The 27,866-nt window shown below is 36.4% G+C and overlaps 1 protein-coding gene across 2 annotated transcripts in view; it reads right to left on the bottom strand.

Annotated features, from left to right (window-relative positions):
* Positions 1–27,866, bottom strand: part of SPEG (striated muscle enriched protein kinase) — a 2,687,905-nt gene that overhangs the window by 137,376 nt on the left and 2,522,663 nt on the right. For both annotated transcript variants that reach the window (XM_044075871.1, XM_044075873.1), the window contains one exon: positions 11,186–12,128. In XM_044075871.1, coding sequence (XP_043931806.1) covers positions 11,186–12,128 — 943 coding nt within the window. The remainder of the gene's footprint in view (positions 1–11,185; positions 12,129–27,866) is intronic.

Below are 27,866 nucleotides of genomic sequence, written 5' to 3'. Positions count from 1 at the left end.
AGAATATTTTGTGTTAATGTAATGGGATTCTGTTATTAAATGCTCAGCTCTCTGTCCTTTCTCTCCCTATTTACTGTCCCTCCTATGAATAAACAACAATACATTTAACATATTTTAAATCGACTGCTTCTCTCCACTAGAATAGTACCTTACTCTACTGTAGTGCTTTCTCTTTCAAAAAACTTTTATCCCACCCTGGAAAAGCTTGCTGCAGTTTCCAATTCACTGATGTCATCCCACTGAATACAGGTTGTTTTCTGTCCAGTTCCCCTCCCCAAACCTGTATCACCATGAGTGTTCTAAAAACACACCCATGCTGTAATGTCACAGCTCCCTCGTCCTTCCCTTACTCATACAGAAATTAAAGGCTAGAACAAGGAAGCAGTACATGAGTCAAGTCTCATGCTATGAGCTGTCAATCACAGCAGGTAACAACTCAAATTCCCCTTAGCACTTTGACAGCTAAGGAAGTTAGGTGTGAACGGGAATGGAAGATGAGTCAAAGAAGTACAATTCAGGCTTCACAAAAGACTGCAGTTTAGCCATTCTAAAAGAAGCATCAGTAAAAAGCACTTTGATAATCTCTTCTGTGGCATTTTCACTGTTTACGTTTTAAGTAGTCACTGAATGGCATGACATGTTACTTAAAACTGACTGAAAGACAGCAGTATATGCATGTAAAATCAATGCAGTGTCAGGAGTTTTAGAAAGAAAGAGACCTGTGTGGTATAATTTTTTACAGAAAGCACTGCATTGTGGGATACCTAGAGGTGGTCTAAACAATCAGAATTACTTCAAGATGCCAGACCCCATGTGGTCAGCCTCAGAAATTGCATATAAAACTATTTAAAAACCTGTAAATAGTCCCGGAGTGGTGTTAAAATGTAGAAAATACCAAACCATGATGAAATAAACATATTTTTTGAGTCAATGGGTGCAGTTCTCCTTTAAGTTTATATTTTCTATAACTCCCCCCATGCACATACACATACACTCTATAAAGAAACCTTATCTTAAGCTTTTCAAAAACACTTTTTTATTTATTGAACTTTTACAAATGTTACAATTGATAGAATCATTATTAGTATTAATATATTTCAGAATATTAAAGAACAACTATAAGAATTATTTACAATATATACAGCATGCCTGAGGATACTATTTGATAATTGGAAAAAATAAAAGTTCTGATAGAAAAAAAATTCAGAACAACATAACAATTTTGAACCAAGTATAATTAGTCTACTGTTGTAGAAGACAGCTTCAAGACACGATGTTGTGTTGAAAAAGGTCAATGTTTTGGGGTATCTCCTGCTTTCTTTTACTCTATATCTCTATAACCTTGGTAGGGTAGCCTAATGGTTAAGGTGTTTGCCTTACAAACACAAGGTGCAAGGTTTGATTCTCACAGGGGATAAATGGCTAGGCTTAAAATGGCTCACAAGGGCAGTTAGCTTAGTACTAACCTATGAACCTATTCTAGTCTCTCTGATGGCTGTTTCTTTTAAGGAAGACAGAAATTCTTCCAAATGAGGTGGTGAAGTCTTTCTCTACTTCTTGGTTATGTTTTTCTGAGCCATCACTAAGACTGCCTTTAATAAATAAAGATTTTCATTGTTCATATTGTGGTTTCCAGCAATATTAAATAAAGTTAGTACCATAGTTAAAGAAAAGGTATCACACCACAAGGCTTTCAAAAATCTTCTATTTCATTCCAACAAGATTTTAAGGATGGATATCAAAGAATATGTGTATCAGATTTGCATTACATTTTATGCACATCTCCAACATTCAACACTCCTTTTTTTAGTAATTTTGGCCTATTTATTTGGGGATGGAAAGGACCTATATAGAAATTTCTAAATAAATATTTGCCAGTAATGAGCCCAAGATGTGGTTCTAATAGATTTCAATATCCATTTTTGTTCTCTGTCGTTAGAGAGATATTATGACCTAATATGATGTGTTTCCAGAATTTGTCATTTAAGTTGATATTGTAGTTCATAATTTTTTATAAAGGTTAGAGATTATATTCTCTGTTTTATATATATTTATTGTGTACTATTACCTGGAAAAGTTGCATTAATTTTGGATATTCTTTAAAATGTGAATATGCAAGAATTAAACAATTATCTTGTGCTTGTAACTTTATATTTTGTAGATATTTCTATCCTTGAAAGTCTATATCAAATTCATTTATAAGCTGATGTATCTCTTGTACTTACAAACTAACTGCCAGCAGACAATGCTTTTGGTTTCAAAGTTATTAATTTTGTGCAAGTAGGTTTTATCAAATTAATATTTTGCCATTGTGAATGGAATGATTGTCTCAAATCAGAGTTTCAGGTCTGTATTACTAAATATTGTATTTCTAAATGTTTTTAGGATGTGGTTTATACAGTTAGATGATGAGGGAGTAGAATGATTATATTAAATGTAACTGCATAGATAATGCCAAAAATTTATTCTGATAAATATTACTGTTGTTCACTGAGTTCTTTTCATTTATATTATAGAGGGAAAAGTGTAAGCTCTTCCAGTTTGAATTATAATTAGGATCTATCTAATGTAATATAGTTTTGAAGACTGTTGCTTTAACATAGATGTCTACGTTAAATATCCCAAGGTTAGGTGTGATGTTGAAAAGCTACCATTGATTTATTTGGGTACCAAATACATTTTAACAGTTGTTTTCTAATCTCTTTGATATGTGATTTACTGGATAAAGGGATAAGGTTTGGGTTATATATAATATTTTTGGAAAGATAACCATTGTGTTAATTGTAATTTATCGTCAAAAGACATTCATTTAGAAATTACATTTGAAACTTTTTCTAATATTTTTTCTATCATTTATAATTCTTGTTTGCTCTATAGTTTCAATTATAACTATGCCTAAATACTCTGGTGATGATGTCTGAGTAGTATGATATTAATTTTATTTGTTTGTAATGTTCTTCTTTTACTTAAAACTAAGTATTTTGACTTTATAATATTAAACTGAAGACCTGACTAGGACTGAAATTATTTAATGGCAGAGTCTAATTCTTTTAATGTTATTTGTTAATTTGAAAGAGTTAAGAAGATATTATCAGCAAATAAAATGGTTTTGGAGATATAATTATTCAATGTTTATATATCTTTAATGTTTGGATTTGCTAGGATTGAAATTGCTAAAGTTTCAATAGCTATAGCAAATAAAACAAGAGCTAGTAGATGACCCTGTTTAGTACCCTTGGACAGAGAAATATATTCATAGGTAAATGCCCACAGCGTAACATATGCTTTATTATTTTTACAAATATTTGTTAGAAGCGATATGAATTGCAAAACGATAATAATTCTATAGCCTTAAATAAGTAATTCCAACTTAGAGAGGCAAAGGTTTTCTCAATAGCTAGGTTAATGAATGGAGTTTCGTCTTTTTTACTATTACTTACATCTATAAGGGTTAATAATCTTTTAATGTTATCATGTGTTTGCCTTTGATATAAGAAACCAGTCTGATCTAAGTTAATTATCTCAGCTAGAGGTCCTTTTAATCTATCTGTGAAGACTGACAAACATTTTGTAATCATTGTTTAGGACTGATATGGCTCTATAAGAGGAACACAGTTGTGGGGTTTTATTTTTTTTTTGTCAGTATGGGAGTAATTAGAGACTTTCCATGATGGATAAATTATCTCATGCATATGTATTTGTATAAGAGTTTTATGAAAGAATGGAATGATGACTGGAGGGAATAATCTATATATTTCTAAGTTCATCTATACCTGGTACTTAATTTAATTTTATTCTGAATTCTTTATAAGTGATTTGTTTGTATAAATTATATTTTATTTCAGAGGGAATATTCTTAAAAAAGTGAGTGTTCAAGGTTTGAGATGATGTGTTTATAGTCTGTTACTTTTTTTAATTCCATGTAGTGATGTCTGAATACATCAAGTATGTCTCCGATGTCTACATATGATTTATATTTAACATTTTTTATTTCTAGAATACTATTACTTTTATATTGCATTTTAACTCTTTTGGATAGACTATGCTTACATTTTTGAGATATGGCAAAAATGTCCTAGTGCTAAAGCTGTTTTGTGTGATAAGATGTCTGTGTATTTTTTAATTTAAATTTTATATTAGTTTTATTGTGAATTTGCCATCACTTTCTATATTTAGTGTTAACCTTTTGAAGCTACAGCTGAATGTTTGCTAGCTCTAATTTTGTTTATATCGTGTTAAAGTTTTACCAAATATATATGACTTTAATGAGTCTCAAAACATGGCTATATTGATTTCATCAGTGTAGTTTGTTTCTAAAAAAATAAGTTTGGAGAGGAGCCAGGGTTTGAATTGTTTTAGTTTTGTTAGGTAAGCAGGTGCCCTAGTCATAAATGGTAGTTTTCTGATGGTAGTTACAAATTTTAAAATAAGAGCATTATGATCAGAGATAAGGCATGGCAATATTTTATATCCTAGGTATCATAAATAGAAGAGTAATAGGTGAAGTTTAATGATTTAGTGTGTCTCAGAGTGAATGCACCACTTAGATTAGGATATGTTTCCCATTTTTAAGTGCCTTTATCAGTAGAAGTTAATCTCCATTTTGTCGCATTGCTAGAATCCATATAATTTACCAGACAATTAAGTCACCTCCTATTATTAGGTTTCCTTTGTGATTATTAAGTATGATGTCCAAATGTTTTTAGCTAAATTTAGACCCATTCCAGAAAACCAATAAAAATTTACTAGAGTCCATATTATATTATTGTATTTTACAACTATGACAATCAACAGGCCATCTTGATCTTCGCATTTATGAATGATACGTGTCAACAATACATTTTTCTTCCACAACAAATTTTACTTTTAAAAGTAGATTGTGCCAGTATTGAATAGTTGCTTGGATTCCAAATTTCTCTGTCTGATTTGAAATGGGTCTCCTGAATAAGTGTGACTTGTGACTTATTTGTACTTAGGTACTGAAGCAGGTTTGATCTTTTCCTTGGATTATTTAATCCATTGATATTTAATGACAATCCATGGATAGGTTGAGTCAAGTAAGGTAAACAGTCATCTATATTAACAAATGCAGTTAAAACAAAGTATTAAATCACTTCTTATGATTTTCTGTAATGCAAGAGATAAAATTTCAGGCCTAACAAAAGATTTATAGAAAGAAAAATAACAGTCTAAACAATATTGTTTTATTATATTCATGGAATTTTTGAAAGTCCCAGTCTAGAGATGTGGAAGCTTACTAGGCTGTCCTTCACTCACTGTCTTGCCTAGAACTTATTACATTTAAGTTAAGTTACAAAACTTTCAGAGCCCAGCAGTGAATACCTTATAATATGGAGACCTGTGTGTTACTGGATCCTTCATGTTTTCTAGATGCATGATGTATGGATTACTTTAAATTCTTTGTCTACTGAAGAGTGTTGAAGTGAGTTTGTTCAATATATGTTATTATAAGAGATGATGTACAATGTTAAATATATAATAATTAAAGACATGAGAAAGGAGAAAAACAGAAATGGTAGTGAACTAAGACTCTTATATCATGCTATGTTTTCTTTGATTATAACAATATTTTCTAATTTGCGTCCAAAAAGATGGAAGTAGAAGGAATATGTGTAAAGGTGGTGCTGAGGATTTCCAGGATAATTAACTTTAATATAAGATAAATTATCATTGATGAGAGCAAATCACGTAAAGTAAATTTACCTAGTTGACATATAAGACATGTCCATCTATTTAAACCAAGATAAAGTATTCAGGGTTGTGTTTCTTAGATTAAGTCCTGAACTGCATGGTTATTGAATGGATAATTTCTCTCTCCCTTTTTCTTCCTTTTCTCTCTCCCTTACTTCCACTTCCCTTGCATCCCTTCCCACCTCCCACTTCCCCCTCTCTCTTTCCTCTAATCCATTCTTTTGTCTCCATTTTTCTTTTCAGTTTCATATAAATGGCAGAGAGCTTGAGGGCTGTCTTGGCTGTGCATCTATCATAGAAAATAGGATTAAGTAAGCTGGATGTAACTATGCTTACATCCTCTTTTCTTTATATCATTGAAGGTAAAATAAAAAAAATCATAACGTGATGATAAGAAGTTTATAAATTGAGTTATTACCAATGCTATATAATTATATATTAATAATGATATGATTATGTTGAACTAAAGCCAAACATTAAACAATAAATGATTACACTGAAGAAATAGAGCCAAACATTAAACATCTCCTTCCATGCTGAAAGTGACAGCCACTCACCTCACCAAAACAACTGTCAGTATTATAATGTATCAAAATAGGCATCAAGAACAGTTCGTATCACATACCTGTATCTCAAAGGTGAGTTGCAATTTATTCAGTGTGCAAGTTAACATCTAAATAGCCCCAGCCTGAAAGACTAAGTTCCAGAACAGGGTTGCAGATAGATCTAAACAGAGGGAAATTGTTACTATATGTACATTTATGATATTTTAAAAACTCATTTGAATGAATATAGGAAAGTCTAGCATTACATTTTTCACATGGGGTTTTCCCTTCAAGCTTCCATATAACAGGACTGTACATTCACTTCACATCAGTTACTAGAATGCAATTAAAATATGTCCTATAGAAACAAATGTAAATATGAGATTCTATTTTATACCTTATATATTTCCATCCATTAGATAACTATGAGACCTTTGAGAGACAGGTTGAAAACTAAGGGGTTCCAAGAAACAGATCAACAATATTTAATTTCTTTATTAAGTATAGTATTTCCACCCCCTTAACGTGTGAGGCAAATGGCATTTCCCATATTATATTGGTCTCTAGGTTTTGGGCACAGTAAATATTATATTATTATTGACTATGGGTATGCATTTTAACCTTAAATAATTTTCACTATATCTGCATGGAGAATATATATATTTTGTAATAAAATCTGCTATTCTGCAAAACATGTTATTTACAGTTAAGGATCAAAACACCATTCGCACATTCTGACTTCTAGTTGTACCTATTATTGAAATCCGCTGATGATATGGCAAGACTAAGGGAACAAAATTCATAGCTTGAAGTTTAATTTTCAGTGTAATAAGTTATATAATTCTGATTATCAATTTAAACTTAAAGAGGAGAAGAAAAAACAAACAAAATACAGAACACCAGAACCCTGCACCAATATACTGATTACAAATAAGGGTATGGTTAACACAGGTAATTTAAACAATTATTGTAAGTTATTTCTGTAAAGTTAAACTGACTTTGAGTTTAATTTCCAAACTAATGGGGACACAGTTAAAAAATCAGAAGAGATGTTAATGAGAGAATGCAAAGTGGTCAGTTAATCAATGTGTGCTGCTCACATGTTGGTAGGGATGTTCTCCGCAGAACTGAAAGAATTTTTTGCATACTCGAGAAGTAAGTCTCATGCTATATGCAGAAAGCAAGGGTAGTCAAAATGAGAGAAAGAAGGAAAAAAAAAGAAAAAAAAATCAAGTGTTTGGGATATTAATGTAGCAATTAACATTAAGTAATTCAAGAGTTTTCTGTCTGTTTGTACATTTGGTCTAAGCAAGTCTGGATAGTATTTCTTATCATTTAGTCAGACCACCCACACTCAACCTCTTAACACAGATAAGAGGTCATATACTTTATTTGGATTAGTCATACAGAATCCCAACAAAATATGTAGTTGGCATGCAACATGTGAGACTTAGGGACACAGGTGGACAGTGGTCTCACCTTCGATAACCACATCGCCACAACAGTCAGAAAATCCTTCTATGTGGCACACCTCATCACTAAGAGCTTTTCATCCAGAAAAAAGTAGGTCATTGTCCCACTGTACTCACCCTTCATTAGGCCCATTATAGAGTACAATGTCCCGTTTGGTATGTACCTCACAAGACATCTGAAACAGCTGGAAAGGCCGAAGAAATACCTCACTAAAAAAAATCACAGGCCTAAAGCAGATGCCTTATGCTGACCGTCTAAAAAAACTCCAGCTGTACTCTGTGGCATATCGTCTACTCAGAGGCAATCTCTGCTTAACATACAAGGTCATGTCAAACCCTGAGTTGTTGGACATGCTCCACTTAAAGAAATCCCAATCCCTCAGAGCCACATGCTCGAGGGATCTAAACCTTGTCATCACAATGAACAAAACATGCTGGAGGGAGAGGTTTCTGACCCAGAGACTCCCCATACTCTGGAATAGACTGCCCATACATGTCAAGCAGAATGCCTCCTTGGCCCTCTTCAAAAGGAACCTTGATGATTGGATGGGAGATAGGAAATTCACCCCGGGGATCACGTCAGACAGGGGTCCAGGGAAGTAAATATTGTGGGAAGAAATATCCGGGGAATTGTTTGGCTAGGCTTGTACAGGCCCTAGGGCTGATAGCCTAGTACCAACCTATGAACCTATGTTATATTATATAATTCTGGTTATCAATTTAAACTTAAAGAAAGAAGAAAAAAGAACACACAACACCAAAACCCTGAACCATGATACTGATTATGAATAAGCATATGATTAACACAGCTAATCTAAATGATTGTTTTAAGTTATTTCTGTAAGTTTAAACTGAAAAAATAATTTCAATTGACATGTTAAAATTGTTACCTGTGTATTGAGAGTGAAGACTGATATATTTCTGTAAGGGACAGTTACACGTTTCTGTTTCTTCCTATTCTTTCTTCACCTTCTCTCCTTTTTTTTTTTTTTTTTTTTTTTTTAATAAGGCTTTCAATAATTACTTAGCATGTCATTAAGGCACAGGTTACTTTAATATGGAATTCTTTGTAGATTTTCTAGTGTTGTTTGCGGTTAGTTCTGTTTTTTGCTTCTTCTTCATATCAGTCCAGGACGTCTTCTCTGAGGATCTTTTTAGGGTGAAAGATGTCTATTCCATGTTGTCAGTAGCTGGTTTAAGGTTATTATTCTTTATGATGACAGTAGTTTCTTTGAAGTTATTAAAGGTTCTGATGCCACTTGATGGATGGATTTTTATTCTTGCTAAGAAGATTAACTGAGTTTTAAATCCATTTTTGTGAGTTTTCACTAATGGCCGGCATCTTTTCCTCATTTCAGTAGTTTAAGCTGAGCAGTAATTATCAAACCTTATTTTGTTTTGACCAGAGTTCAAGGGAGCCTTTTCTCATGCTGTTTTAAGAATCAGTTCTTTAGCTGTGATTGAAAGGAATTTATTACTATAGACATTGGAGGTAATGTTAAGCAGTAGGCATAGATTTGCAAAGAGCTCTATGTGCTCTTTCAATGTCACAGGTGAACCCGTCTTAATAATTTTGGAGGCAAAAATGTTAAAAAAAAGACACTATATCTTCTCCCTCCATTTTTTCAGGTAAGCCAAAAATTCTTGTGTTGCATCTCCTTTCCCTGTTCTCCAGATCATCTCGTTTAATAGCCAAGTGTTTTGTTTTCGTAAGAATTCTATTTGTGTCTCTTCTTCATTTAATCTTCCTTCTACATCATTTAAAGCAGTTTCTATATCAGAAATGTTAATATGGGGTTGCTGAATCATTTCTTTGAAAATGTCTGTTTGTTTTAACCTGTTCTCCCTCAGGTGTTCCAGGTTTTCCTGAAAACCATCCATTTTTAAGGAGCTATTTAGAGCATAGAATTTACCTGTTGTAAATCTTTCTTTATTGAGGAGTCAGCATAGGTGTGCTTTCAATTGCTCATTTTTCAGCCAGCAAATAAGTCTCCAAAGTGTTCTGACAGGAAAAATATTGAAGAAACTTCACAATTTTCAGAAGTATGTGAGTCCAAATGATTACAAAGTAATTTGTGAAGAAATTTTTGTTAGAAGTTAATTTTTTTCCTGTTTATATTAAATATACTACAGCTCTGAAGAGATACTGCTTTCACTTAGTCATCTAGACTTCCCCCCCTTACCTTGAACTTTTCAATAAGCATATGAAATTCACTTCTGGGCAGCAGACTATCTTCATGTTTTAGAAACAATTTGGATGAGCATTAATAATAAATGTAACGGAAAGGAATTCCTTCCATGCTTATACTGACAGACCTAAAATCTTGGAGTTTAGAGATTTCATCCCTTTTATTTTCACCTCATCCAGTCTGTTACTGTCAATGTTTAGGTGTATGCAATGCAAACACAGCTGAATGCTTCATTCACTGCCCCATTTATCAGTTGTCCATCAAAGGACACACTGGCATGTGGGAAGCTATCTTTCTGATGGTAAGGAATGTGTCTGGGTTTTACTGCAACTCACAAACTTCTGTGCAACAGCAATTACGTCACCCACAAATCTTATATTCATGCACCAAATTCCTTGCAGAAAAGCCAGCCAATTTATTGTGTGGGGTAGTACAAAGAGCACAGAAGCAAGTTGTTTCCCCTACTGGCTGTGAGTACTACTGGTTTACTATTGAAATTCTCAATCCGCTACGGTCGACCGTTCAGAATATCAAACCAAAATGCTGAGTTCGGAATTTTGAAACAGCAACCAAAGCGAAAATGAATACATCGACATCCGTAGTTCGATGTATTTGACATAGCAGGAGGTGAAGTCACTCACCTCCTGCTAGTCACATAAATGTACTGTTATACTCTACAGTCAACGGCACATTAATTCTACTATTTTGCAGGGGGCTATGCCCCCCTGCACCCCACCTGCACATAAAATATACCAACTCCGAAACTGCACTACAGTGAGGGCATGGGCTAATTCTCTGTTCCGCATTGAACCGCAATCTCCCTGCGCAATGTTAAACCCAAATACTCAACTACACTACCCTTTCGCTGTAGTGTAGTTGATACATTTGGATTCGACATTCTGCTGACTTGAAAACTGCCATTCGACCATGTGCTGGTCGACAGATGCAGTTTCAAGGTTTTCAGTTTAAACCATGCTACCACAAATAGTGTTACCCAATTATTTCATTGATCTTTGTGTTTAATAGCCTTCTAAGCCTATTTGTGATCCTCATTTAGTCAGTAGTTAATAGCTATTCTAGTAAACTTAGTCCAACTACAAATATTAGAAATATGTACTTCAGAGAGTACAGACAGTAAGAAGAGCTGGAGACACAGAAAATGTCACATATAAAAAATAGCCATACATATGCCACTGGGATTAGCTACCTATCCCATAAATCTAAAATGATTAATGTTAACATGGCAGTTATCTAAGAATATCCTTACCTGGCTTTTTCATCCAAGAATGTGTACGGCTTCTGGGGAACACCTTGCCTTAATGCTGTTCCTTCTTTTGCAGCAGATGAGGGCCTTCCTGTTGGGCTAAATCTGGTAGGAGTGCTGCCTTCTCTTCCTGGAGTAGCACTTTTGACAATCACCCTTGTTGGCACTGTCATCGGTACTTGTGGTGGTTGATATGGCTTTATAGGTGTGATGAAAGTAACTGATGAGGTTGAACTGGTAACTGTGCCTGTGGCAATGGATGTTGTTGCAGTAGTGGGTGTGACAGGTGGGACAGAAACAAAGGAGGTAGCAAAATATGTGGGTGCAGCAGGTGGGGCAGTTGAGACAGGTGTGACTTTATAAACAGGCATAGATGGAGGCAGTGTAGTGGGAAGGTTTGCTGGTGTAAGGGTAATACTTGTGATTGTAGGAGGTGAGGTAGGACTGACAGGAGAAGTTCTAGTTGTTATTATTCTTGGTGGTTCTAGGTTAACAGGAGAGGTAGGTTGTACTGTCAATGCAGGAACAATTTCTGGAGTGGGCGATGTTGACTTGAATGCTGGTATGGGCACATAGGGTGTGGTAGCTACTTCAGTTTGTAAAGGCTGGGTTGGGGCAGGTGGGGTTATGAGCTGTATTGTGGCAGTAGCTTGCATATTAGAAAGTGGCAGTGATACTGTGGTTGGCTGAGGTTTAGGTGGTTGTGTGGGAACTGCTTTTGGTACTGTTGGTGGTGTAGCAGGGACTGATCTGCCTGCTCTTCTGGCTGGTGGAGTAGGTACTGGTTTAGGTAATGGCATAGGAACAGCTTCAGCCCTGGTAGGTGGTACATCTAATGGAAAAAAAGTCTTTGAATTTTCTGGACTGACTGAAATTGAAGGAGTTACAGCAGGTACTGGAACAACTTTTGTAGAAGAAACCTGGACTATGTTTTGAGTTCTTTGTTCTAAAAATGAATTAAAAAATAGTAATTAAAATTCTTCAACATAACTACAGGGGTATCAAAATTCAGTATATAGAAGTTTCTGAACCTTAATGTTTAGACATTTAGTGTTGCAAGAATAGAAGTTGCCCTCTGTTTTACTTCATGTTTAAAGCAAATCATTAAGCACATGCAGTTCAGTACTTTGTAACAGAAAAAAAAATAACTTTCACAACAGATAACTTGTTGAGATTAATAAAGTCTACTCTGGGGCCACTGTAACTTGTTGTGACTATAAAATTCTACTATAAGGCAATGCTTTTAAAAACTTTTAAAAAACAGTACAGCACTAACCTTCTACAAAATAGTATCCTGCAGAACTAAACACTTATTTTTTTGCCAACTTTTTTGCTAACATAAAGGCAAAACAAATCAAAAAAAAAAAAAAAAGAAAGAAAGAAAACAAAAGAAAACAAATTGCTAACACATTCAGAAAGAGGCAACTTATTCCACATAGTCACTTTCATAGCTGCTACTTTAAATGCAGTATTTTTTCTTTGTCAACGAGCATTTTCAGTCACACCATTCATAATGCCAATTCATATATGACAAAATGCATTATCCATAGAATTTGTTGAAATATATCTGATCATATTTACTTACTCATAAAGAAAGTGGACGTAATTTAGAAATGTGGTACGTACTCATATTTTTGTGCAGAGAAGAAAAGGGAACTGGACAAGGCCAAGTCCCCATTTACAGAAAAGTGCACACTAGCTCTATCCAACTAATATTCTACTACCTGACAGAGAAGGAGCTAGACAGCAGAACATATCCAAATAAGATACACCACATGAAGAGCTAATACAACCTTAAGACAACCACAATACAAACTGTTGGTATCAGCACATAGGGTGGGGTAGTTACTTCAGTTCATAGAGGCCAGGTTTGGGGAGTTAGGGTTATGAGCTGTACTTTAGCACTGGGTTGCACATTAGAAAATGGCAATGACACTGTAGTGGCCAAACCACATACATAGCATTACTAGTGACTTACAGTGATGTTGCAGAAGGAAGACAATTCACTGTTATGGCAGTACAGCTTATGATCCCACAGCTACCTCTCCCCCACCACATAAAAATGCACAAAAATTGGTAGGCTGTATTCTGTCAACTGTATATGGCTGAACTGCTACTGTAGTACAGTTGTAGCATAATTACTCCCATGAGCAAAAGTCGGGGGGTGGGATACAGAGGCATGCACGCACGTGCACACACACAAATACACACACAGATGCACAGCTGCATACATGCTTGTGCAAATGTGTGTGCATACACATGCACATGCACATGCACACACACACACACACACACACACACACACACACACACACACACACACACACACACACACGCACACCCACAAACACACAGTGTCCTATACATGTATACAAACTCTCAAACACGTGCACACACATATACACACAGACTCACACAGTTGTGATACTACAGCAGTATAAGTGGTGCAACAGTTAGCACACTCATCTTCAGTATTGGAAGACCAGAAGACTGTGGGTTTTATTCCGGCTATAAGTGATTGGATTGCTGACACTGCAGTGCAGCAGTGGGAATGCTGCACTCCTGGGTATGTTACCCTTTGGACAAAATCCTATCTGCTTGAGTTGGTGGTAGCATAGGTGGATGTAAAAGATAGGAACCAGAATGGTGGCAAAACTGGTGCAAAGACCAACACTTACACCAAGAAAATCACCTTCAGGACAAATCTAAATCACACTGTTTTTATTACCAGGTTGAGCACTTTCATCAATAAAATTTGACTTCATCAGAACAAGAGGTACAAGCAGCCAAGTTTTTAAATACACCAAAAACTTAATCGATAGGTTAAATACACATCAATCACTTTCATCTCACATGAATAAATTAATAAATTAATAAATAACTACTAATTGCCATTCTTATTTAAAGTGAAAAAACATATACACTAAACTTTATATTAGCCATTTGATGTAAAACTATTGTTAAAATACTTATAGGATCTACCTATAATAAAAACACCAACTTTAAAATGTATGCAAATGTCAAGGTTATTTTATATTATATATTATATTTTCCCAGCTTTTTCTTTTAAGGCTGGTACAATATATATATAAAATCATTCAAACCAAGGTACAGGTTGGCAGCCAACCTCACTTGCTACATAAGTTCTCTTTTGTTCAAAATATTCTTCCAATCCTCACCCCTAGGGTTTATTTGGATGACATCCAGGATACCAAATTTAAAAACAGAAAAGTTGTTGCATACTTTACTGTGCCTGTACAGGGCATTAGTTTCCTTTTCATTTTTTATTTCATACAAGTGTCATATATCCTGGACTTGAAAGCCCTCTCAGTATTTCTAACATAAAACCCTGCACAGGTGTTGCACTTAGCCAAATATACTAACCTACTGGTAAGGCAATTGCCTTTCTTAAAAAAACACTGTATCCCTGGTCCTATTGTCTAAAACTACCCTTTTTGCCTTTAAAATGAAGCTGCATTGTGAGCAGTGTCCACAAGCTTTGTACATTCATTTTTCTTATTACTTCTAAAGGTTGAACTACCTTCTAAGGTTAACTTCAAGTTAAATCTAAGGTATACAGGAAGAAACCTTTTTGCAATGTTTATTTTCATTTCAATAGCCACCACCCCCTTTTTCCAGAAAAGAAGTATTGTTAAAGGGCAGGCCATTAGAATTGCTCGGATGACTTCTCACAAGGAGGATGTTGTTCAGGAATTTAAAGGTTTAATAAACATGTTTGCAGAGAGAGGTTATCCTACCGAGTTGATGGAAAATATTTTGCAAGAAATTCTTGATCAGTGGGGCTCCAAGTACAAACCACTGTTGGGCAGAGACCTTTCTGAAACTCATAATACTGACAAAAGTAAAAAAGTTGAACCATCTGGTAATTTTACACAAGCTTGCGTTATACAATATAGCCCATTATATAGTGAAATAAAGAATATTCTTAACAAGAATTGGAGTATTTTTAGAACTGATAATGATATTTTTCAGGCAGTGGGTGATTAACCTTTGTTTTCAACCAAAGTGGACCACAACTTGAAGTTAACCTTAGAAGGTAGTTCAACCTTTAGAAGTAATACGAAAAATGAATGTACCAAAGCTTGTGAACGCTGCTCACAATGCAGCTTCATTTTACAGGCAAAAAGTGTAGTTTTAGACAATAGGACCAGGGATACAGTGTTTTTTAAGAAAGGCAATTGCTTACCAATAGGTTAGTATATTTGGCTAAGTGCAACACCTGTGCAGGGTTTTATGTTGGAAAGACAGAGAGGGCTTTCAAGTCCAGGATTTATGACACTTGTATGAAATAAAAAATGAAAAGGAAACTAATGCCCTGTACAGGCACAGTAAAGTATGCAACAACTTTTCAGTTTTTAAATTTGGTATCCTGGATTTCATCCAAATAAACCCTAGGGGTGAGGATTGGAAGAATATTTTGAACAAAAGAGAACTTATGTAGCAAGTGAGGTTGGCTGCCAACCTGTACCCTGGTTTGAATGATTTTATATCTATTGTACCAGCCTTAAAAGAAAAAGCTGGGAAAATATAATATATAATATGAAATAACCTTGACATTTTAAAGTTGGTATTTTTATTATAGGTAGATTCTATAATTTTTTTAATAATAGTTTTACATCAAATGGCTAATATAAAGTTTAGTATATATGTTTTTTCACTTTAAATAAGAATGGCAATTAGTAAGTATTTATTAAATTATTAATTTATTCAAGTGAGATGAAAGTGATTGGTGTGTATTAAACCTATCAATTACATTTCTGGTGTATTTAAAAACTTGGCTGCTTGTACCTCTTGTTCTGATGAAGTCAAATTTTATTGATGAAAGCTCTCAACTTGGTAATAAAAACAGTGTGATTTCCATTTGTCCTGCTGGTGATTTTCTTGGTGGATGTAAAAGATGCTAAGGCACCTATTGAAAGAAGTAGGAAATTTTTATTTACAACTTATTTATAATGCATAAATGTACTTATTTACATAGTTGCAAAAAATAAATAACATCTCATACTTTAACTCTCCATTGATTACCAAAAATAATCATATTTCATACTGACTCACACTCCTTTTTTTTCATAACCACCACTTGATTTTCTTCATAATGTTTGGTAAAATCCATTTACCATTAAACATAACCTCATGTAACCTTTCATTCCAAATTGCCCAAATTATACCAAATATCATCCATGTTCTCAACATATTCTTTACTATGTTGTCTATAGAAACCATACTCAATCATTTCCATGTTTATTTGTTTATAATCCTGCAATTACTTAACTATTTTATTTTCTATTATTTTTTCCATAAATGCTTAACTCTTTTACATGTTAAAAAGAATGTTCTGTTGTCCCCAATTCCCCACAATACAAATAAACTCTCTCATCAACTTTTTGTAAGGCATATTTCCTTTAACTGGTAACTTATTAATTTTCAATCTCCATACAAATTTGAGATAAACCACATTTTTCATACACCATTTATTCCTTTGTTTTATAGCATTATTTTTTTTTCTTCTGCTAAATGTCCACAGAATTCACACAATAATTTTGTCTGATAATGTTATTACACCAGCTTTTCTTATTTTCCTCAGTTTTACCTATTCTTAATTTTCACATTTTTATTTTATCCTGGTACATCCTCATCTCTTCATTTTTCAGTTCTTTTTCTCTTTTATTCATTTTAATTACATCCCATTCTTTTTATATTTTTCTTTAAATATGTTTATTAGCAACTTATTCTCTTTTTCACTTATCCATCTCAAAACCTTATTTAAATTTAAAGATGCTCCATACACTATCAGATTCAATAACCCCCCCCCAAAAAAAAAGTTATGTACTTACCATAGCATTCTATCTGTGTTGTCCACTTTCATTCTTCGTCAACTGATGGGTTCAAATCTGATCCCTCAGACCTGACTGTTGCTAAAGCTCATGGCAAACAAAACCTCTTGAGCTTCTCCCTTGCCCCCAGTGCACCACCCCTAAGATACCTCAGCTCGTTTGATGATTTTTGCCTGAAAATAAATATTTACTATGCATAGAAAAAAGGAGGTGAAACATTGCACGCAGTCATATCCCATAAAAAACTAATTCTTCCTAAAGTTTGCAAAGGAAGGGGGTTGGTGGGTGGGGAGTTGAGGAAGAATGAAAATGGAGAACACAGATGGAACATTATGGTTTTTACATGTTAAAAAGCATGTTCTGTTGTTCCCAATTCCCCACAATATAAACAAACTCTCTCATCAACTTTTTGTAAGGCATATTTCCTTTAACTGGTAACTTATTACTTTTCAATCTCCATAAAAATTTGAGATAAACCACATTTTTCATACACCATTTATTCCTTTGTTTTATAGCATACATTTTTTTCTTCTGCTAAATGTCCACAGAATTCACACAATAATTTTGTCTGATAATGTTATTACACCAGCTTTTCTTATTTTCCTCAATTTTATCTATTCTTAATTTTCACATTTTTATTTTATCCTGGTACATCCTTATCTCTTCATTTTCAGTTATTTTTCTCTTTTATTCATTTTAATTATATCCCATTCTTTTTTATAGTTTTCTTTAAATATGTTTATTAGCAACTTATTCTCTTTTTCACTTATCCATCTCAAAACCTTATTTAAATTTAAAGATGCTCCATACACTATCAGATTCAATAACCCCCCCCCCCAAAAAAAGTTAGGTACTTACCATAGCATTCTATCTGTGTTGTCCACTTTCATTCTTCGTCAATTGATGGGTTCATATCTAATCCCTCAGACCTGACTGTTGCTAAAGCTCATGGCAAACAAAACCTTTTGAGCTTCTCCCTTGCCCCCAGTGCACAACCCTAAGTTACCTCAGATCTTGTTTGCTGATTTTTGCCTGAAAATAAATATTTACTATGCATAGATAAAAGGAGGTGAAACATTGCACGCAGTCATGTCCCATAAAAAACTCATTCTTCCTAAAGTTTGCAAAGGAAGGGGGTTGGTGGGTGGGGAGTTGAGGAAGAATGAAAATGGACAACACAGATGGAACATTATGGTTTTTACATGTTAAAAAGCATGTTCTGTTGTTCCCAATTCCCCACAATATAAACAAACTCTCTCATCAACTTTTTGTAAGGCATATTTCCTTTAACTGGTGACTTATTACTTTTCAATCTCCATAAAAATTTGAGATAAACCACATTTTTCATACACCATTTATTCCTTTGTTTTATAGCATTAATTTTTTTCTTCTGCTAAATGTCCACAGAATTCACACAATAATTTTGTCTGATAATGTTATTACACCAGCTTTTCTTATTTTCCTCAATTTTATCTATTCTTAATTTTCACATTTTTATTTTATCCTGGTACATCCTTATCTCTTCATTTTTTCAGTTATTTTTCTCTTTTATTCATTTTAATTACATCCCATTCTTTTTTATAGTTTTCTTTAAATATGTTTATTAGCAACTTATTCTCCTTTTCACTTATCCATCTCAAAACCTTATTTAAATTTAAAGATGCTCCATACACTATCAGATTCAATAACCCCCCCCCCCCAAAAAAGTTAGGTACTTACCATAGCATTCTATCTGTGTTGTCCACTTTCATTCTTCGTCAGTTGATGGGTTCATATCTGATCCCTCAGACCTGACTGTTGCTAAAGCTCATGGCAAACAAAACCTCTTGAGCTTCTCCCTTGCCCCCAGTGCACAACCCTAAGTTACCTCAGATCTTGTTTGCTGATTTTTGCCTGAAAATAAATATTTACTATGCATAGATAAAAGGAGGTGAAACATTGCACGCAGTCATGTCCCATAAAAAACTCATTCTTCCTAAAGTTTGCAAAGGATGGGGGTTGGTGGGTGGGGAGTTGAGGATGAATGAAAATGGACAACACAGATGGAACATTATGGTAAGTAAATAACTTCTTTATCTGATGTTGTCAATTTTCAGTCCATCCTCAGCTGATGGGACAGAAACCCCAGCTACCTAAAGTCCTGGGTGGACTCAAGGAACGATGTTCCTCAGCACAGTTGAACCAAATGATAATCTACCCCTGGAGACCAGATTCAATTTGCAATGAGTAACACAGGTATGAGGAGTAGCCCAAGTAGCTGCTGCATATATGTTGTCCATGGATGTCCTTGAAAGAAAAACTGAAGATGTCTCCATGAATCTAACTAAATGAGCCCATATTGGTCGTGGTAAGGTACCACCCAATATTTTATAAATAAATGAGATACAATCAGTTAGCCATCTGGCTAAAGTTACTCTGGCAACTGTTTTTCCCAATTTCAAGTCTGCAAAGGAAACAAGCATTTGGTCTGTTTTTCTTACGTCTTTTGTTCTATGCAGGTAAAAATGTAATTGTCTGTGAAAATCCAGTAAATGTAACACGTGTTTGCCTTTGTTAGTAAACTTGGGGAAGAAAACTGGTAAATTAATGGAATGATTGATATTGGATTTTGACACCACCTTGCCAAGAAAGGATGCACTGGTTCGTTATGTAACTCTGTCCTCATGAAAAATCAAGCATGGAGGTTTTGAAGACAATGCTTGAATTCCTGAAATTCATCTAGCAGATGTAATGGCTACTAGAAAAAACATTTTCCAAGTATGATATTTAAGGTCACTCTTAGCTGCTGATTCAAAGGGGGAATGTATAAGTGCCTTCAGTAACAGAGTACTTTGAGGGGTTGATGAATGAAGAGAATGAGAGGGAGAGAAGGTTGGATGATGTGCGGATAGTGAATCATGAAGTGCAGTGGATTAGCAAGGAGGAAGTAAGGATAGCTATGAAGGGAATGAAGAATGGAAAGGCTGTTGGTCCAGATGACATACCTGTGGAAGCATGGAGGTGTTTAGGTGAAATGGCAGTGGAGTTTTTAACTAGATTGTTTAATAAAATCCTGGAATGTGAGAGGATGCCTGAGGAATGGAGAAAAAGTATTTTGGTACCGATTTTTAAGAATAAGGGTGATGTGCAAAGCTGTAGTAACTACAGAGGGATTAAACTGATCAGTCACAGCATGAAGTTATGGGAAAGAATAGTGGAAGCTAGGTTAAGAAGGGAGGTGATGATCAGTGATCAACAGTATGGTTTCATGCCAGGAAAGAGCACTACAGATGCAATGTTTGCTCTGAGAGTGTTGATGGAGAAGTACAGAGAAGGTCAGAAGGAGTTGCATTGTATCTTTGTGGATTTAGAGAAAGCATATGACAGGGTGGCTAGAGAAGAGTTGTGGTATTGTATGAGGAAGTCGGGAGTGTCAGAGAACTATGTAAGAGTGGTACAGGATATGTACAAGGGTAGTGCGACAGCGGTGAGGTCTGCTGTGGGAGTGACGGATGCGTTTAAGGTGGAGGTGGGATTACATCAAGGATCAGCTCTGAGCCCTTTCTTATTTGCAATGGTGATGGACAGGTTGACAGATGAGATCAGACAGGAGTCCCCGTGGACTATGATGTTTGCAGATGACATTGTGATCTGTAGTGAGAGTAGGGAACAGGTGGAGACGACCCTGGAGAGGTGGAGATATGCTCTAGAGAGAAGAGGAATGAAGGTCAGCAGGACTAAGACAGAATATATGTGTGTGAATGAGAGGGAGGACAGAGGAATGGTGAGGATGCAGGGAGTAGAGGTGGTGAAGGTGAATGAGTTTAAGTACTTGGGATCAACAGTTCAGAGTAATGGTGAGTGTGGAAGAGAGGTGAAGAAGAGAGTACAGGCAGGTGGAGTGGGTGGAGAAGAGTGTCAGGAGTGATTTGTGACAGATGTGTACCAGTTATAGTGAAAGGGAAGGTCTACAAGAGGGTAGTGAGACCAGCTATGTTATACGGGTTGGAGACAGTGGCACTGACAAAAAGACAGGAGTCAGAGCTTGACGTGGCAGAGTTGAAAATGTTAAGATTTGCACTGGGTTTGATGAGGATGGACAGGATTAGGAATAAGTATATTAGAGGGTCAGCCCAGGTTGGAAGGTTTGGAGACAAAGCCAGAGAGGCAAGATTACGTTGGTTTGGACATGTGCTGAGGAGGGATGCAGAGTATATTGGGAAAAAGATGCTAAGGATGAAGCTGCCAAGTAACAGGAAAAGAGGAAGGCCTAAGATAAGGTTTATGGATGTGGTGAGAGAGGACATGAAAGTGGTTGGTGTAACAGAGCAGGATGCAGAGGACAGGAAGAAATGGAAACAGTTGATCTGCTGTGGCGACCACTAATGGGAGCAGCCGAAAGAAGAAGAACTAACAGATTAAGGACCCATGGGAGACTAGGGTCTTTAAAAGGAGGTCTTAAAAGTACACTGCCTCTCAAGAAAGCTCTGCACAACTTATGAGAGGCTACTGAGGAACCCTTAAGCCCAATGTGAAAGTTTGCTACTGAACTTTGCTACTGAGGAACTAGCTCCTTCTTTAAAAAGTAGGGCCAAAAATTCAAGGATGTTACGAATCTGAGCTGAAAAAGTTTAACATGATTTTGATGTGCTCAATACACAAATCTTTTAAATTTATTGGAATAGAGTTTACATGTTGAAGGTTTATGTAAAGATAAATGTATATGTTGGACACCGGAAGAGAGCATAGGTTGTCTGGCTATTAATGGAATTGGAGTAGCCAAGCCCTCAGCCTGAGGTTTGATACATTTGGATGGATCATGCCTGTTGGGTGAGACAGGAGGTATGGAGTTGGATCCAGAACCCAAGGTTGGTGAAGTAAGTGAGGCCAAAGGAAGGTGAACCAAATTTACCAAGGCCAATGTGGTGCAATTAGAATGTCTTTGCTCTTCAACATGGCAGATTACTGTAGGAATTTCAGAATTAGTGGGATTGGTGGATAGGTATATAGTAGACTGGGGGGCAATTGTGAAATAAAGCATCCCTTGGTGATTCCCCCTGTGGGGGATTAGTGCAAAGTGGCTACTGCATTTGTTGTTTAGGGAACAAGCAAAAAGATTGCAGCAAGGGTGGCCCCACTGACGAAAAATCATTTCTGTCACATTCTTGTTGAGAGACCACTTGTGAAGTAGAAGAATGCACCTGCACAGCTTGTCTGCCATCACTTTGGGCTTCCCTGGAATGTGCATTGCTGTGAGAAAGCTGTTGGATGAAATTACCCATTGCCACACCCTGAGCGCTTCTCAACACAAGGGGTAAGATCTGGTCCCTCCTTGTTTGTTGATGTACCAAACTACTGACATATTGTCCATTTGAACTGCAATCGTCCCTGAAGTGAGAGCATCTTGAAGGGCCTGCAATACTAAAAGCACTGCTCTCATCTCTAGGACACTGATATGCAAATTGTCCTCATCAGAGGACAAAGTGCCTTGGACTGTTTTCCTCAGAAATTGCCCCACATCCCAACTGGGAAATGTCTATGGTCACTATGGCCTTTGGCTGAGGGTGAATGAATGGACAGCCTTGTAGAGCATGATCTGATTGAATCCACCATCTGAGATCTCTCTTGCATATATGAGTAATTTGTATTAGCGTTGACATGGGTTGGTAAAGTATCGACCATTGTGTTGCTGGCATCCACCGTAGAAGCCTCATGTAAAATCTGGTTAAAGGTACTGGTGTTATTGCCGCTGACATTGATCCTCGACCTTGAAGGACCAAGCAGGCTGAAATCTTGGTACTGTTTGTTCCCTCTGACTGGGTGGAACATCAGGGATCCTTCTTGAGACTGGAGGTGGAAGAGAAAAGGGTATTATATAACCACTTGAAATAATCCTCTGCACCCAGGTATCTTTTGTTATGTATAGCCAGGTTCTCTGGTGCAGGAATAATTGGGTCCATATTAAAAGACCGAAGAGGTGTATCATCGAACACATCTTGGTTGACACAAAAAGAGCGAATGCACTAAAGTGCAAATGCTCAAAACAGCGATTTCTTGGCCATCCCCATGTGTTTGCCCCTTTCCTCACTGTAGTGTGATCTCGGAGTCGGTATATTTAGTTAGGGGGGTGTGGTGGGTGAACCCTCCCTGTTGTTATGTTTGAAAGTGAGTGTGTGTGTGTGTGTGTGTGTGTGTGTGTGTGTGTGTGTGTGTGTGTGTGTGTGTGTGTGTGTGTGTGTGTGTGTGTGTGTGTGTTTGTGCTAGCGATTTCTTTCCCAGGGAATATGCTGTTTTGAGCATTCACACTTTAGTGCGTTCACTCTTTATGTGTCGACCAAGAGGTTTTCGATGAAACACCTCTTTGGTCTTTTAATATAGACCCGACTAATCAACCCCACATTGCCTCCAGAGGTGGACAATCAGGCCTCCTGGCAGGAGCATTGGTAAGGTCTGCCAAAGAAATTTCTGGATCCATGGTTTTGCATGCTAGCTTGCCATAGGGGCATTGTCAACCATTGGAGTTCCATCCTCTGCCCCTGGGGGAACTTCCTCCATGTGTGTCATGGAAAGGACTCTTGAATTTCTTAAACCACATCTTCTGACCACCTTGTTGATTCCTAGAAAAGGATCTTTGAGGGGGTGAAAAACATACACTCACAGCAGATGGGGTCTTTCTATCCTTCTCACACCTGGATAATGTGTCCTTCACTTTGGGGCCAAACAGTGAAGTGTTGCCAAAAGGAGCATTGATGAACAAAGACTTGAAGGGCTCCACAAAATCACATAAGCACATCCAGGCATGTCTCCTGATGGAAATGTCTGGACCCGCTGCCCCTGAAGTTCTTTCGTCTACATGCAAAATGAGTTCCATGGAAGAATTCAAAATAGATTGTAGGGTAGCCAACTGAGAAATCATGGATGATTGAACCTCTGCAGAAATGGATCCTGTGAGGGTATCCGAGAGTTCCTTAATAAAATCCCTCAGTAATCTTGTAAAATGTGCCAAATAATTCAGTGACCTTAAGGTGAAAGTTGTTGAAGTGCAGACTCTCTTCCCAAACCTGTCCATTGCCCTAGACTCCCTGTTAGGGGAATGAACAGTGGAACTCTCCACATAAAGTTCCTTTTCAGTGGCTGCTGCCATGATTATGGCATCAACGGGTACCCCTTTACCCCAAAACTTTTATCCAGAGGTGGTGCCATAATCTTGTCTGGTCTCCTAGGTATGGGTTCAACTGTGTTGGGTTCCTTCCACACCCGCCAAGAGACTAACTCAATAAGCTCATCGGCGGGTCGAGTAACCAGGAAGTAGACGGACCAGTAATTAAAGCCTCCAGGAACACAGATTCCTCGGATGAAGGGTTCTTGGTTATCCAGCCACCTCTTTGTTTTAGGATCTCAAGGATGTCTCCAAATAAGACATCTTCAGGAGGTGACCGTGGGGACCCTTCACCTTCATTGAAGTTCATATCTTCTGTGACCAGCTGTTCTGGGGAGTCCATGTGTTTCCTCTTACATGTCTTCTTCCTACAGACCTATTCAGTGGGATGCTCTGAGGAGGTACAGAAGAAATCAAGATACCCTGTTGGGAAGTCTGGGTGTCTCAAACTGGCTGTCCCTGTGGTAAACAGTGATGAGGCTCCCGAGGGGTTTGGATCTGTCTGTTCTGTTGAGGCAGAGAAAACCCTCTTCACAGCCTCAAAGGCAGACCACCCTGGTGAAACAGAAGACCTCTGATCTGAAAAGACAAGCTTTTGGAATGCTGCCTCCCCTGTTCTGAAAGCAATCTCCCAAAGATGGCATCTGGAGCCGAGCTATCCAGTGCAGAGGCTCCGAGGCGCAGAGATGGCTCTGATACTTTGGAGTCAACTCCAACACCTCAGATCTCACAGGGAAGCTTCAGCACTGAGAGATCTTCAGATCCGACTAAACCAGAGCAGTCAGAGTAAGCTTCTGATCGTAAGATACTGCTATCTTCAGATTCAAGCCAGATGGAACCAGATGGCTCAGATCCAGGGACTCTGAGACAGTTGAAGGAATCAGAGGAGGAACTTATAGTGGGGGTGTAAAGAATGGACCACCTGACCCAAAGAGGTAGGACCCGGTAAGACACCTATCTGATTCTATGCCAAAAGGATCTTCTACAACACTCTTTCCACATCTTCCTCCATCAAAATTCTGGAAGAATGAGTGGAAGCAATAGAGGTCGACCTGGGTGAATGATGGTCCAAGAAAGGTGAGGGCATCCTTGAGGTCACATGATCCATAGATGGTGTTCATCTTGTTCTGGATAGGTGAATAACACTTGAATTGGTAGGGCTGGAAGTTGTCAGATTCAATACCTTTTTTGTCAGATCCAAGGAAGTCTGGTCCATCATTTTTTTTTCCTTTTTGGATCTAAGTGTGAGATCAAGTCCATCTTGGCTCTTATCATGGATGGCTCCAAAACCGTGGAAGATGTAGAAGGTTTCAGAGAAGAAATTTTTGATTGTTTAGCTTTGGCAGACTGAGCTTCTCATATAGCCTCTTCAAAGGCAGAAGGTAATAAGCCTTTTAAAATAAGCTTGTTTTTCCATTCTACAAGTGCCCTAGGGTTGAATCCATGGCATATGGAAAAAGCTTCCTGAAGATACAACAATCCCAGACAGCACACACACACATAGTGTGGGTATCAGACATGGGAAGTTTGTGCCCACACTTAATACATTTTTTAAACAAAATGAGGCTTTTTTCTGCCATAGAAAAAAAACTATAAAAAAGGGAAAATTTAAGAAAGAACGGATTTTTTTTATCAGGGAGAGAGAAGAAGAAAATCTACTGGTAATGGTAGTAAAAAGGGGCTACACCAAGTGTACAGAGAAAGTAAATACTAACATTAACTAACAGCTAACATACACTGTATGTTAGTCTGAAAAAGGGGGAGAAGAACTAGCAACAGTATTTTGAAAAGTACTAACTGTACAGTCCAGTAAGGGATTAGGAAAACCTTTAAGAATTTAGGAGAAATTAGAAAAATAAGATCAGTTGGGGATAGATTTGAAAATTATAATAATAGCACTTATCTTATAAATGTTCGAGAGCTATTGTCAACCACATCTTTCAAGTAAAGTGGCAAACAAGATCTAAGGTAACTTAGGAAGGTGGTTTATGGGTAAGGGAGAAGCTTGAGAGTTTTTTGGTTGCCACAAACTTTAGCAACGGCCGAGTCAGATCCAAGGGACTGAATCCAAACCCATCAGTTGAGGAGTTGAGGATAGAATGAAAATTGACATCAGATTCCATTTTATCTTTTTCCATGTGCAAAACTCCTCTTTTGACTAGATTTTATCAGGATTTCCAGGTAAATTGAAAACTAGTTTCAATAAACTGATTCTTCATATCTTTTGGGAGCATATATACACTAGCTAAATAAGATATTTTTGCCATTGGCATTACATTTAGTAAATGTACTTTTATGTTTAATTACAATCTCTACCTACTCCACATACTCTTAAGTCCTTTTAGATCTCTCAACATTTTCTCCCATTGCTCCAAATTCAATTCCTCATGCAATACTGATTTCCCAAACTGCTCACTTCCCAAATTTCTATTACCTCATAAACCTTTACATTTTCTTTGTTAATATTCAATCCACTCTCTTGTAATCTATTAACACATGCCTACTTGTTTTTTCCCTCTTTTTTTCTATTTTTTGCTCTTAGTATTATGTCATCAGCATAAGACATAGTACTTGGATATTTTATCACCATTTCTTGAGTATAATTACTTTCACCCAGTTCCTCATTTAATCATTTTATTACACTATTCATAACTATTAAAATCAAAATGCTACTCACTGGGCATCCCCGTTTTACTGTTCTTCTCATCTTTATGCCTTCACTAAACCAACCATTTACTAAAATGTTAATATTGGTGTTTTCATATACTATTGCACATGCATATTGATTTTTATACTAAATTTATATTCTTCCATTAATGACCGTAACATGTTATGCTCTATTGAATCAAATGCTTTATTCATATCTGCCACTATTAACTTTAGTTCTGCTTGTCCTTTCTTAATATCATCTACTATTTCCTAAGTATCATTAATACTTCTTGGATCCCCTTTCCTTTAACCCCATAAATATCTTCTTGTATTATGTAATACAATTTATTTTCTAATCTTTTTTGTATTACATTCATAAACAATTTATAGTCACAATTATTCAAAGTAATAGTTCTCCAATTTCTTATTTCTTTCTTCTCTCCTTCCTTCCATATAAATCTCATCATACCTTCATATATTTCTTCATAAAATATCATATTTTTTAACCATTCATTAAGTACGTTTATTAATATTTATTTTTGCCATAGCATTAACTTTACATACATTTGATATCCTATACTGTCAAATCCAGCCACCATATCCACATGTATACTTTTAATTACTTTATCTATTTCTGCTACTGTAATCTACTGTTCCAAATCTTTGTTTATTTCTTCTGAAAACCATTTTGCCTTCCTCAGACTTGGAAACTCTTGTGGATAGCCATACAGGTTATGAGTTTGTGGAGAACTTCCAGTTTTGGGCTAGACTGCTGTATGACAGGATGATTTTTTATCACTAATAAATTTACCTTGCTCCCCTCCTCCTTCAGGATTTGATGAGGAAATTACCAAGATGGTTCTTTATCCTTACACCTTCTGTTCCAGTAACTGAAGCATTGGCTATAACTGTATGGAAATCCATACACCCCAGTGAAGTAGTTAATGATACCCTTTTTTGGAAAAAAAAATATTTGTAAATAACTGCCCTCTTCTCAAAGGAGAAATCTATATACATATATATATATATATGTGTGTGTGTG

The sequence above is a fragment of the Protopterus annectens genome, chromosome 6.part1 (assembly GCF_019279795.1).
Source record: "Protopterus annectens isolate FY-2018-M chromosome 6.part1, PAN1.0, whole genome shotgun sequence".
Taxonomy (NCBI): domain Eukaryota; kingdom Metazoa; phylum Chordata; order Ceratodontiformes; family Protopteridae; genus Protopterus; species Protopterus annectens.
The sequence above is the reverse complement of the archived record's forward strand: the minus strand, read 5'-3'. Positions and strand labels throughout refer to the sequence as shown.